This window comes from Chenopodium quinoa, unplaced genomic scaffold (assembly GCF_001683475.1).
Source record: "Chenopodium quinoa cultivar QQ74 unplaced genomic scaffold, ASM168347v1, whole genome shotgun sequence".
Taxonomy (NCBI): Eukaryota; Viridiplantae; Streptophyta; class Magnoliopsida; order Caryophyllales; family Amaranthaceae; genus Chenopodium; species Chenopodium quinoa.
In genome coordinates this window covers 1,333,809-1,345,898 of record NW_018743283.1, presented here as the reverse complement: position 1 = coordinate 1,345,898, position 12,090 = coordinate 1,333,809, and the positions used below count along the sequence as shown (strand labels likewise).

General features: G+C 33.0%; 1 protein-coding gene across 3 annotated transcripts in view; it reads left to right on the top strand.

The window, feature by feature from the left end:
* Positions 1 to 11,859, top strand: part of LOC110735415 — a 40,191-nt gene extending 28,332 nt beyond the window's left edge. The window contains exons 10-20 of one of the 3 annotated variants that reach the window (XM_021915607.1): positions 528 to 644; positions 3,037 to 3,123; positions 4,054 to 4,176; positions 4,287 to 4,407; positions 5,054 to 5,179; positions 5,744 to 5,875; positions 6,367 to 6,509; positions 6,703 to 6,843; positions 9,371 to 9,691; positions 10,013 to 10,183; positions 11,478 to 11,859. In XM_021915607.1, the coding sequence (XP_021771299.1) occupies positions 528 to 644; positions 3,037 to 3,123; positions 4,054 to 4,176; positions 4,287 to 4,407; positions 5,054 to 5,179; positions 5,744 to 5,875; positions 6,367 to 6,509; positions 6,703 to 6,843; positions 9,371 to 9,691; positions 10,013 to 10,120 (1,419 nt within the window). In that variant the 3' untranslated portion in view covers positions 10,121 to 10,183; positions 11,478 to 11,859. The remainder of the gene's footprint in view (positions 1 to 527; positions 645 to 3,036; positions 3,124 to 4,053; positions 4,177 to 4,286; positions 4,408 to 5,053; positions 5,180 to 5,743; positions 5,876 to 6,366; positions 6,510 to 6,702; positions 6,844 to 9,370; positions 9,692 to 10,012; positions 10,184 to 11,477) is intronic. The other 2 variants (XM_021915606.1, XM_021915608.1) reach the window with 2 other exon arrangements.
* The last annotated feature ends 231 nt before the right edge of the window (positions 11,860 to 12,090 follow it).

Here is a 12,090-nt window from a genome sequence, read left to right as displayed (position 1 = left end):
TACATGAATCAATAATCTGCATGGGATAATGGATGTGGCATGTACAGAAAACAATTGATAATTATAATTGATGGATTTTATTTTTCTCTGTAGAATAGCATAGTTATCACAGTTGTAGAAATCATGTGATGATGAGTCTGGTAAACTTTAATGAGAATCTAACACAATTGACTTTGGTATATCTGCCAGAAGTATATTTTCGAGTTCAAGTTAAATTCCGGTTCTTGAAATTACTTTATTTCTCTGGCCTTCCCCTAACTATTCCGTTGCAAAATGGACATTAGCTGCTTTGATGACGTATGACGCCCTTATTGTCTTTACTGCCAACTTATTCAACGAGTTATTCTCGTGTGGATTTACAGTCATCGACCCATTAGTCACTTCATAGACCTTTTCTTCTGGCAATTTTATCTCTATTATTCATATTATTTTGGGCCTATCATCCTTGGAAAATTGATATTGTGATTATTGCTATATGTTTCTCTTCTTTATCTACTATGTAACATGTTTTTGGTTTCAACTTGCAGTTGTATAGAAGTAACGTTTCCGATAAAGCATTTTATGACAAGCAACTGCCTTCTCTGGTTCCTTTTATTCCATACCTTGTATCAACTGTAGATGACCAAGATCATCACCTTCTAAAGGTCTGTTCCCTCGCTCATACCTTGATTTTATTCCACTAAATTCCAAAACTTATGGCAATGACTTTGAAGATCTTGGCAGGCATCTTCTTGTGTAAAAAGATGTGATCTAATAAATTCAGAAACTATGGCACACGCTTTTAGGAAGAGATATAGTAATGTAAACATACAAATTAATCTAAATAATTTATACCCGTAATACCTAACCCATCTCCTATCTCTAATCTTGGTGTTAAAATTATTTGATCAAGTTGCTCGTTACCTACTTTAATCAACTTCTAAAAAAGCGTGCCTATAGGTTGTGTTGCAAATAAAAGAAAACAGGGGAAGTACATCATTACCTTGTGGATGTATTGGAATTTTCAGTGGTCTGCTGAATCGTCGATATTGTGATTCCAATGTAATTTATATTTCCATGTTTTCCTATGATTTTTTTTTATTGACATATTGTACGAATTTTTTTTTTTTTCTTAAAAAATTATGCACCAAGGATTGTTTTCTGCATAATGATATCTGGTCCATCTTGATGAAATAACAAGGGAAGGCAGATTTAATTATTATAGTGTGTAAAGCCATTTATAAAAATAATAAAAATGTAAGTGCTTATATAGTCACTTACGTGAAATTTGTAATTCTTGTAAAAGAAATCAGAACATAAGTGCTGATACCAATGCAATACTAGTTGAGATTCTAGATTAAGGTGGAAACATGGGACATAATTCTTGTAAAAGAAAAGTAGGTCATGTAACTCTTGAACTAATTAGAAATAAGGGGATGTTGGTTTGGATGGGGTATAGGGAATGAAATTGAAACGGATAAAGGGGGAAAGGAAAGTATTACCCTTTGATATAATGTGCTGTCTGTGAGTTATTCACCCCCTTCCTCTTCTCTCCACCGATGCTCCACCAACTCCATCACTCTTATGTTGATCAAAGGTTGTTGGGTGTTTAAGGGTTAGGGGTAAGAGTTATTTCTGTGTGTGTGTATGTGTCTGTGTGAAGGGGGGTGGGGGGGAATTATGAAGGAAACTGGGGAATTGTAAGCGTAAAGGGGATGGAAAAACTGAACAAACAAACATTTTTAAGGGAATTAAGATAGTTGATTACCTTTCCCATTCTTGAAATTCCCAAACCAAACTCCCCTTAATTGGTAATGAATAGTCTACTTCAAGTTGTTTGGAATTCTATAGTTGTGGTTTATAAGTGTAAAGTTGATGAAATATTTTTTTCAGTCTGTAGTGTGGTTAGGAGAGACCAGATGTTATTTTGTGAGCTGGGATGGGTCAAGGGTGGTTTGGGTTTCAAACGTATAGTTCCTGAAAACAATTTTTTGTTGATGATGATTGTGGGCTTGTGGCACCAGTTCTTATGAATTCGGAACTCTATGATGACCATCTGAATGCCATTCAGGTATGAGAGTTGTGTTTATGACTTGGATCTGTTAAGAGCAATAACACTTACATTTAGAAATCTTTGGCTAATCACTCAGGGCTGTTCTATCTTTGTCTTATGTTGGCTGGAGGACATCTCCACTTTTTATCCAATCATAGATTTTTTTTTCTTACATGAGACTGTTAAGGTTTAATAAGTGTAGAGGTGTTTTATTGTGTCTCTCTTTTCGTATATCTCCAGCCTACTTCGGCTGGGGAAAAATAGGACCTACAGAGGATCAATGTTCTTTTTCCTGTTAGCTTAGCTGGATAAATATGTGCAATGGAAAGAGAACATTTATTGACCAAAATGGAGAGTTACAAGCTACATAAATGGGAGTAGGTTCTGCTTGTAAATTTATATTCTTGCTCATGTAAGGGAAAAAAGATATCACCTATAAGCTGATTTATTTATCTGGATTTTCCACAATGGTGAATCACATATACAAGCTGTTACTTCAAATTAAAGATTATTAATAGTCTTAGTGTCTTGTATAGTTGTATGGTTGTTGAACTCTATAAGAGGATAATCAATACTTCCTCCGTTCTGTTAATATTGCAACAATGGACTTTTTGCACTATTCATCACTCTTGTTTGACCTTATAATATGATTTATACGTTAAGCAAAATATAATCATGTGAGATCTTGTTGGATTCGTCTCATAAAATACTTTCACAATATCAACTTTTCATAATTTTTACTCTTATACAATTATAGATATTTAGCATATAAAATGTGCATTGAAATGCGTAATTTCATCCTTGTTGCAATATTAATAGAACGGAGGAAGTATTATTTATCGTCTGCTGAAAAATATATTGGTTTCGTGACTCATGATGATTTTTGACATCATACCTGATATCTGGATAATACAGTGTTCTAAATGGTTTTTGTTTCAATTAGCCTTGTCTGATTCTATAATGTTTTTGTCCACTTATGTATACTTATTTAAAATAAATTGCAGGCTTTTACTACAGCATTTGGGAATTGCAGTCCTGAATCATCATTAAAAATGGCTTGCCTGGAAGCTGTTGAAGAGATGCTTGTTCTTGTAAGCTATCATAAACTTGCATTTATGGTTTTATATTTGTTAACAAAATAATTTATACAAACAGAAGGGTGGTGGAGAGGACTATCATCCTGGTATCTCAAGGATAATATAAATTACTGTCATAAACTGCAGAAACTGTTTTTTTTTTTTTCTTTTATATATATATTTCTAATAAGCTCAACAAGAGAAAGATTTGTCATCAGCTGAAAACTGTGACAGTGAAGATAGAAAAGCTTACTATTTTGTCATCAGTTGCTTTACTATGTGAAATCTGTGAGAGTGAAGATGGAGGAGACAAGAGATAGAGAGAGTAAGGATCAGTTGCTTAGCTATGTGGTCATTGTGAGAATGAAGACAGAAAAGGGGGGGGAGGAATTGAAGGAAACTAATTTTATGTGTCATTGTGACTTGTGAGAATGAAGATGGAAAAGGGGGGAAAACCCCGGGGGGGGGGGGGGGGGGGGGGGGGGGGGGGGGGGGGTTGGGTTGGGGTGGCGCTGTTGAAGGAACCTGAACAGAAAATATTTGTTGGTCAATATCTTCCACAGATACAAAATTGGCCATCATGGTTCAGTTATAAAATAAGGAAAATTGACACTAGCAGTCTCAACTATCAACGTTCTTTAAAAGGATCAAACTATTGATTAACTCATAGCAATCCCAATTAGAGGGGGATCCTTCTCAAAACAGTCCTTGACCTCTTATGAATCATTAATGGCTCCATGTAGGCACCTCCCTTCATTCGCTATCTCTTTCTCTCTCCTTTCCTTTCCTTTCCTCCCTCACGCCCTTTGGTTGTATGAGGTAATATTTTGAAGTTGGTCGTCTTATTAATTTTATTAACCTTAAGGTGTCATGATGATAACGGTTGATTTTGGATTACCATGTACTATGTGATAACCATGCTAAAGCCACCTTTGCTAATTGCAGAAACAAGAAATCCTATTTTCAGATGCCGCTGATAAAGAAATACTGGACTGTCAGAAGACTTGGATACACGAGATTGGGCTGCTTCTGAATTCAATTAGCAATAAAAGGCCATCAAGCTTCCGTGTATGAGCACAGCCTGCCTTTGTAGATATCACAAATAATGGCTTCATGTTTCTTTTTGGCTTTCATAATGACTTAATTTTCCCCTACATGTCATTGTATCAATTTGACAGGCAGTGTTGCATCTTTTGCTTCGCCTAGGACAAATTGGACTGTCAAACAGCGATCTTGCAGTGGAATATGACAAACTACAGGATGAATTGCAAAAGTATTACTGCATAAAATCAGAGAATGGTGAATTATATCTCTTTTTCTCTTTTCTTTGCGGGTGTCATCTTCATCATCAATAGTGATGTTTTAGTCTTTGGATCAAATAGGATAACAAGATGAGCGAGAGGAATTACATTTATACTTTAGTCTAATTATTATCTAACTGTCTGTTAACTTGACTGTTTCATCCTCCAATCATTGGTGTGCTCAATTGTGTAACTAAAGATAGTGGTATTTAAAAAATAAAGCATTCATTTAATACTATACCCTAATTGGCTCTGTTGATAAACAGGATGATTGGAGATTGCAGGGACACACCTTCTTTTATTTTTCAATTTGCTAAAAGGTGGTCACAGCAATTTTACTATTAAGATGAGATTAATTACATCTCTAGGATTGATGTGGTGTAGCCATAGTGAAAGGAGTGATAATCTTAATGTGTACTATATAGTTTTCTGATTTTATATTCCTTTTTGGCTTCTTCATTGTTCATACCAATTTTTTTAAAAAAATGTGTTTCATATACGTTCATCTCCTTTCCTTGCTTGTCAATCTTTTTTGCATTTGCTCCACCGCTTTCTTCTGTTTGTTTTTAAGATTCGGTATTAACCCTTCCCTCTACCCCAAGCATATTGTGCTGTCCTTTGATCATATTCTTTTTGTATTGCAGGTCATATATCTTATGGTCCTTTTATGGAACTTTCCAAAGAATCTCAAGAACTTTCCATTTGCTGTCTCTATTACTTTTCTTGTCTGAAAGGACAATTACTTGCCTCACTGGCATTATGCTGCTTATGTAAGCAATTTCTATCTTGTATGCTAGAAAATTGATGTCAAATGTAAGTTCACCTGAAACAATAGAATTGGTAGTAACATGTGGTATTATACATTGAAGTTCAGTACTTACTCTGTTCTTTGTTAATTGCAATGTTGAGGATTTCACGCTTGCAATGCATATCTTTTACCATTAATAACTTGAATTATGTTTTTAGTAAGAATTGTATAAATTTACTATTTTGAAAGTATACATCAAACAAAATCTCTCATGACTATTTTTCCAAATGTATTAATTAAAAATAGGCGATCAAAAGGGTGTGTGTGAGTAATTAAAAATTCCAAACGTTGCGATTAAAAAAGACCGGAGGAAGTATTATATCTAGATTCATTGGAGCATGTCAAAAGAGACTATTTATGCTGCTTGCTACAGTGTCTGGATGAAATAGTTTAGCTTAATTCATGAGTAGTCGTCTTCTGTGGAGCCTTAAACCATGAATCTTGATATTTGGGAGGGAAGTTAAATCTTTCCTTTTTAGCTATTTGGCTGCTGTGCTTAAATATTTTTTTCTATTATTGATTTCAGCTCATTCCTTGGAGCCCTCTGTCTTATTTCGGATCATAGAAGTCCTACATTCATCTTATAACGCTGGTCACATCCATGTTGTTGACTACATCAGTTTCTTGGTCACTTTACTTTCACAATATGAAATATCTGGTAAGTGATGTACCCATTTCATTACCGTTGCCATTAACTTTCACTATATGAAATATCTGGTAAGATCAAGACGGTAGAGTTGAAAATTCAGTTCCTATGGAACACAATAAGCAACCTCAAGGTGAATAGTAGCTTCAGTGGAAAGGATTGTTAAAGTGACCCTTGCTAGTAAAATGATTCACATGTACATGGCCTTTATCAAACACAGAGGTGAATCTGAGGTACCCATTGGGGGTGGGTGATGTAATTTTGAACCCATGGAATTGGCTCTCTATGGAAAGAAAAAATGTGGAATGAATTTTGTAGCAATTGTTAATTGTGATGTTTCTTATCTAAAGAAGGAATTCATCATCAGGGTTTGATTTATTATTTTCTCATTGAATATTAAGGATGTCTTGTGACTCTTGTCTGGTTTTCTTCGTGTATGACAATTTATTTTTCTTATTCAATCAATATAATACAGTTTGTTGTTTTTTGCCTTGTCATTGCAGAGAAAACCTGTAGCACAATATTGAAGGAGGCTAATCTAGCAACTTTTAGATCTGTCACTGGACGTGTCTGCTGTTTCCTAAGTCAGATGGGAGATCCATCACTGCTTTTTCAGATATTAGAGGATGTTGTTCTTGACCATATAGTGAGTTGGCTAATTTTTTTCACATCTTTTGAGTAGCTCTCATTGTTGTTTACTCTTTCTCCCGTGTCCCAGTCTTTTATATTAACCCTACTCTTTAGTGGACTATCCAAACTGTATTAATTTTGAATATGCTGATTCATCCATACAACTGGTGTAATTTCTCATGGAATTATGACTATCTTTTTTTCCTCAGTCACAGAAATTACCTATTCATAACACTTGTGCATTAATGGGGATGCTTATAACTGTGGACTCCAGACCGACAAGACTTTCAGAGAAAAGCATCATTAAACTTGGTGATATTATGTTGAGTTACATGATTGATGTTGCACTTGTAAGTGTTATTTTGTTTCACTCTTGCTCCTTAACCTCACCATTATTCTGTCACAATTGGCATGCCTATATGCACACACTTGTGCCTTTTTTTTTTGGCTTGCTGTCCAAAATTGTATTGAGTGATTTTTTTTTTTTTTGAAAAATTCCATTTATGTTTTCAAAATTGTGTGAAAGTTGCTCTTGTGGAACTGTCACATTTTGATGGCATACCTCTTTTTTCTATTGACCATGATTGTAAAAATTGATTAAGCCTTTTTTGTCACTGCTGCATGTGTGAACTCATTCGTTTTTTCTTATCATATTACTAGTTTTGTGCCCCGTGCAATGTCCGGGTTGTTTATTAAATTTTGAAATAAATTTTTAATCTAAATGTCAAATTTCAAAATATATCTCTAATACAAAATTAATTAGAAATTGATGTGTTTTTATGACGATTTAAATTATGTAGTAGTCATTTAATTGACTAATAATAATATTGGTATTTTTTTTTAAAGTTATAATCTATTTCTTTTTTGAATAAAATTATAATTCAATTTACACGTATGAAATATTGGTATTTAATCGAAAATAAAACTCTCAACTAACAATTTTACCCTAAAATTCTATCCAAATTTGATTGAAAATAGAATTCTAAACTAATTTTTTTACCCTATGAAGTCTATCTATATATATCCAACGTGACGCGACACTTGGCGAAAAATTAGAATGCCAAGTGTCGTTGCCTCGTGGCCTGGCAAAAAGTTTAGCTTTATATATTAACTAGTTTTGTGCCCGTGCGATGCCCGGGTTGTTTATTGAATTTTAAGATAAATTTTTAATCTATATGTCAAATTTTAAAACATATCATTGATACAAAATTACTTAGGAATTGATGTGTAATGTAGTAGGACTAATAATAATAATATTGGTGAAAAATATTTTTTGACCATGTCCGAAATGACTCGTGACCCGACCCGATTGACAGGTCTACACACAGTAATAAAATTACATTAGATTGTGAAGTATATTATTTTAATTGATTAGAATATATTATAAAGGATTTTTTTAGTGAAAAACTACTTTTTAAACTCCAGATTTGCGAAAAACTACCCTAAAGACAAAATGTTGTAATTAACTACCTTATAAAATTTAAAATGTTGTAATTGACTACCTTCTACCGAAATGACACATTTGACTTTTATTTCTCGACGTTGACCATGTCACGTGACCCTTTAATGACTTTAATCCCCCTCTTTTCCCCAAATTTTCCCGCTTTACACCAATTCAGCCCATATAATTATCAAAGGGGTTGCAAATAAACAATCTAAAATATGATTAATCGTATTGCTAAGGAAAAGAGTTGGTATAAAGTGGGAGAATTTGGGAGAAAGGGGGGAATTAAGTCGTTAAAGGGTCATGTGACCCTCACATGTGAACCTCACATGACATGTTCAATACTTGAAAATAAAAATCAAATGTGTTATTCCGGTGAGAGGTAGTCAATTACAACATTTTATATAATATAAGGTAGTTAATTACAATATTTTATACTTTATAAGGTAGTTAATTACAACATTTTGTTTTTAGGGTAGTTTTTTCGCAAAATTCAAAGTTTAAAAGGTAGTTTTTCACAAAATATCCTATTATAAATGATGGATGTGGTACATTTTGAACTAATTCCTTCGCTCCAAAAAAATATTATGATATAAAAAAAAATTATATGATAATTTATGAGCGTTAAAATCTAATTATTTTTTGAATAAAATTATAATTCAATTTGTACATATGAAATATTGGCATTTTATCGAAAATAAAACTCTAAATTAAAAAATTTATTTTAAAATTTAATAAAATTCTAAACCAACTTTTTTATCCTACAAATTTAATTCTATATAACTCTATCATGCGTACACGATACTTGGCAAAAAATTGGAACGCCAAGTGTCGTTGTCTCGTCACCTGGCTAAAAGTTTAGCTTTATATATTAGTTATATGATTATTATATGATTTTGCACTTTTGGATGTCTTCCATCTAGATAATTACATCTCCAAGCTTCCATCTTGACTTACATTTATCTCCACTTTTTTATTCTTTTCTTTTTTTTTTTTTTTTTTTTTTTTTTTTTTTTTTTTTTTTTTTTTTTGTGGTTTGTTAATGGTGATCAGATTCTATATGTGCTCTTTTCTGCATGATATGTGTATGTAGGCCATAAATACTGTTTAGGCCATTGGAACATATTTTTTTGGCAAGTTTTTAAATCTTATATTCCTTGCAGATCTTTACAATAGTGGAAAGACGTAGTTTATTAAAAGAAGGAAAATGAATCCCTTTTTATCCCTATCCCGCTCCCTTTTCTATTCTTTACGTAGTATAATTGAAAATAATCCCCTCTAGATTTCCTTGAAATTCCCTAGTCCAAAAACACTATATGCCTGATAATGATGATAATTTTTTTTCTGGTATTGTGAACTTCTGTTTTCAATGGTTACTAGTCGATTGTTGAACATTATATGAGGGCTCACTTGAGTTTATGGTCTTTATGCAGTTGTTTCCGGTACCCGAGGAGGAGCAAAAGGCATCCAGTAACTTCTATGCATGGCACGATTATCTCCTTCCTTGCTTTTTTCTGCTGGATAGAAGCTCCACATTTTGTAAACTTCTACTTGATAGAATGGTATCTTTGGTTGGTGAATCTGGTGAATTACCTTTCTTGAGAGACACTCAGCTTACACGAGATCATCCTAGAAAAATAAGAGCTCTTGTTTCCATTTTTATAATGATGTCCATGGATAGCAAAATGCGAACAGTTCTTTTTACATGCCAGACAGAAATTGATAACATTTTTCAGAGCATACTCTTACTACAGGTTTGTGCATTGGTTATGACTTTCATCTCTTGAAATTCCTTTTTTTTTTATAGGACAACCCTTGAAATCCTTCTGTTTTTGAGAAATTCAATCCTTTGTTTCTGAATTTAGGGGTTAATGATAGGATAATATTGCTTTTGCATTTGATCTCTTGAAATCATGGACTCCTTTGTTACATTGTACTCCACAGTGTCGCCTTTCATCTTAAAATTGAGGCTTAAGCTTCTATTAAAGCTGGAACTGAGGCTTTTTGAACTTTAAGTAGTGTTTAATTTGACTCTTGGCACAACACGTTAATTGCCCTGTTCTTTTCCTTTGAAGCAGTCCTCCATGATGAGCAGCATGAACATTGAACAGCAGCATCAGGTACAAAGTTCTGTAGAGAGGTTGAAGAAAAAAATTAGTGAGATGTTCAGCATGACATCCTGATTTTAAATGCACTTTCAAGTCAAGTAGTACAACAGACTTGATCTTCAATCCCGGTGTCATGTGGTAATAATATTTATCTTATTGGGCTTTATCTTTTGCTCTCTTCATTAATGGCATTCTCTCTTATTGTATTGTATAACATATTCAGTGCATTATCTTCTATCTTCCACCCCCCCCCCCTTTCCCCCCACCCTCAAAATGTTTGTAAGAAAACCATTAAAAAAAAAAAAAAAAAAAAACAGAGAATTATGTTGAGAGATTGGTATGAGTGTATAACTTCATGTGGCTTGTGATCTCTGATATTATCGTTGCAACTTAATTTCTGGAAAAAAATATACATTGGAAAAGCCAAATTTAAACCATTACTATATTAAAAATAACATTATAGAGAGAAACTGAAGTATTATACGGAGTATGTGATTGTGTATTCTGGAATCTGGATGGCCAGCCTCACTCCTGCAAATGCTCTTATGTTCTTGAATCTTGATTTTTGTGCTTGCTGATTCCTTATATTGTTATGATAATTTTTTATTATGTAATTACCTGTATTCTGAAAATGGTTGATAGTATAATAATACGTACTTTTTTATATTAGATGTACTGAATTAAGACATTGAGTCATTTCTGTTCTGATAAAAAAAATATACGATTTCCTCTTTTTAGTTGTACTTTGCCTCTTTTCTTATTAAACTTTGTGAATTATGGCCATTTTTTCGTACTGATATATACAAAAATAGTCATGCGTGATCTTGTTAGGAAATACGTAGTACATGTTTTGTTGGTGAATATGCCATTCTAAATGGCAGAAAGCCATATAATATTGGGTGTTTGTTTCAATTTTTTTCCTCAAGTCTAGTTATAATTTGCTCCCCAGTTTGGTCTTTTGGGTCAAGTATCTCTATTTTCCCATTCTTTATGCTGCTTGTTTTCAAATTTCAATTTCTCACTTTAACTTCATGCAGCCAGCTTAACTGCTTAAGCATCTAAGCTATATTTAGCTCTTCTGCTTTGAGCTTTTGAGTGTTGGCAACCTGATCACATATGCTCTGCTTCGTTTAATTAAATTGTTATGAATTATGATGGCAAGTGTAAAATACAAATGCTTCCAAAACTAGTACAAGGTATTTATTTTGAATTTTATGAAAAAAAAAAATTATTGTTTTCAACTTTTAGGTTCATATGGTTATTTACAGAGTAATAGCTAGCTCCTAGATGTTCTGCTTAATTTCACTGCCAGTTGATTTATTCAAGGGTGAAAATCTAGTTATCTGGGTGAATTAAGGTATATAAGTTGCCAGAAAGTATAATATTTTGTTTGTGAGAAATATTTTGCTTATTCTTTGCTCTCTTCTCTTAGCAGGGATTATCATTGTGAAAATGGTGGATATATATCACGAAATACACCAAATTTGAATATATACTTCTCCAGGCTACCAGAGTTGTCGTAGCTGCAATTCAAATGACGGGAGCACTGTTGGGGCTAAGTCGTTACTCACACAATTTTGTTAGGTATATGCTAAACTTGTCTCTATAGTTTAGACTTGGGTTTATGTTCACTGTGGAGCATACATGACTTCTTATATGCAGATGTTTGGAAATTTTCATTAATATTAGTGCTGTAAACTTTACTGTAATATGATTGTGCCCTTCTGAAATTCTTATCCGGTAACTACGAAGCTGATTCCTGCTTAGTTTATCTGATCATATAAATATATGAAGTGTATTTTACTCCGTTCCCATTTGTTTTTTACGTTTCCATTTAGGGTGTTCCTTTTTATTCTTTACATCTTTCCTTTTCAGGTCATTGATTTTAGACAAAATTATCCTTGCTATATAATTAAAGGGTAATGTTATATATATAAGCATTAAATATACTTTTGGAAATTGTATAAAATTAGGAATTTATGACAAAAACACGCGTAAATCAGTGTTATTAGTGTTTATATTTTGATGATTTTTTTAATTTTTTA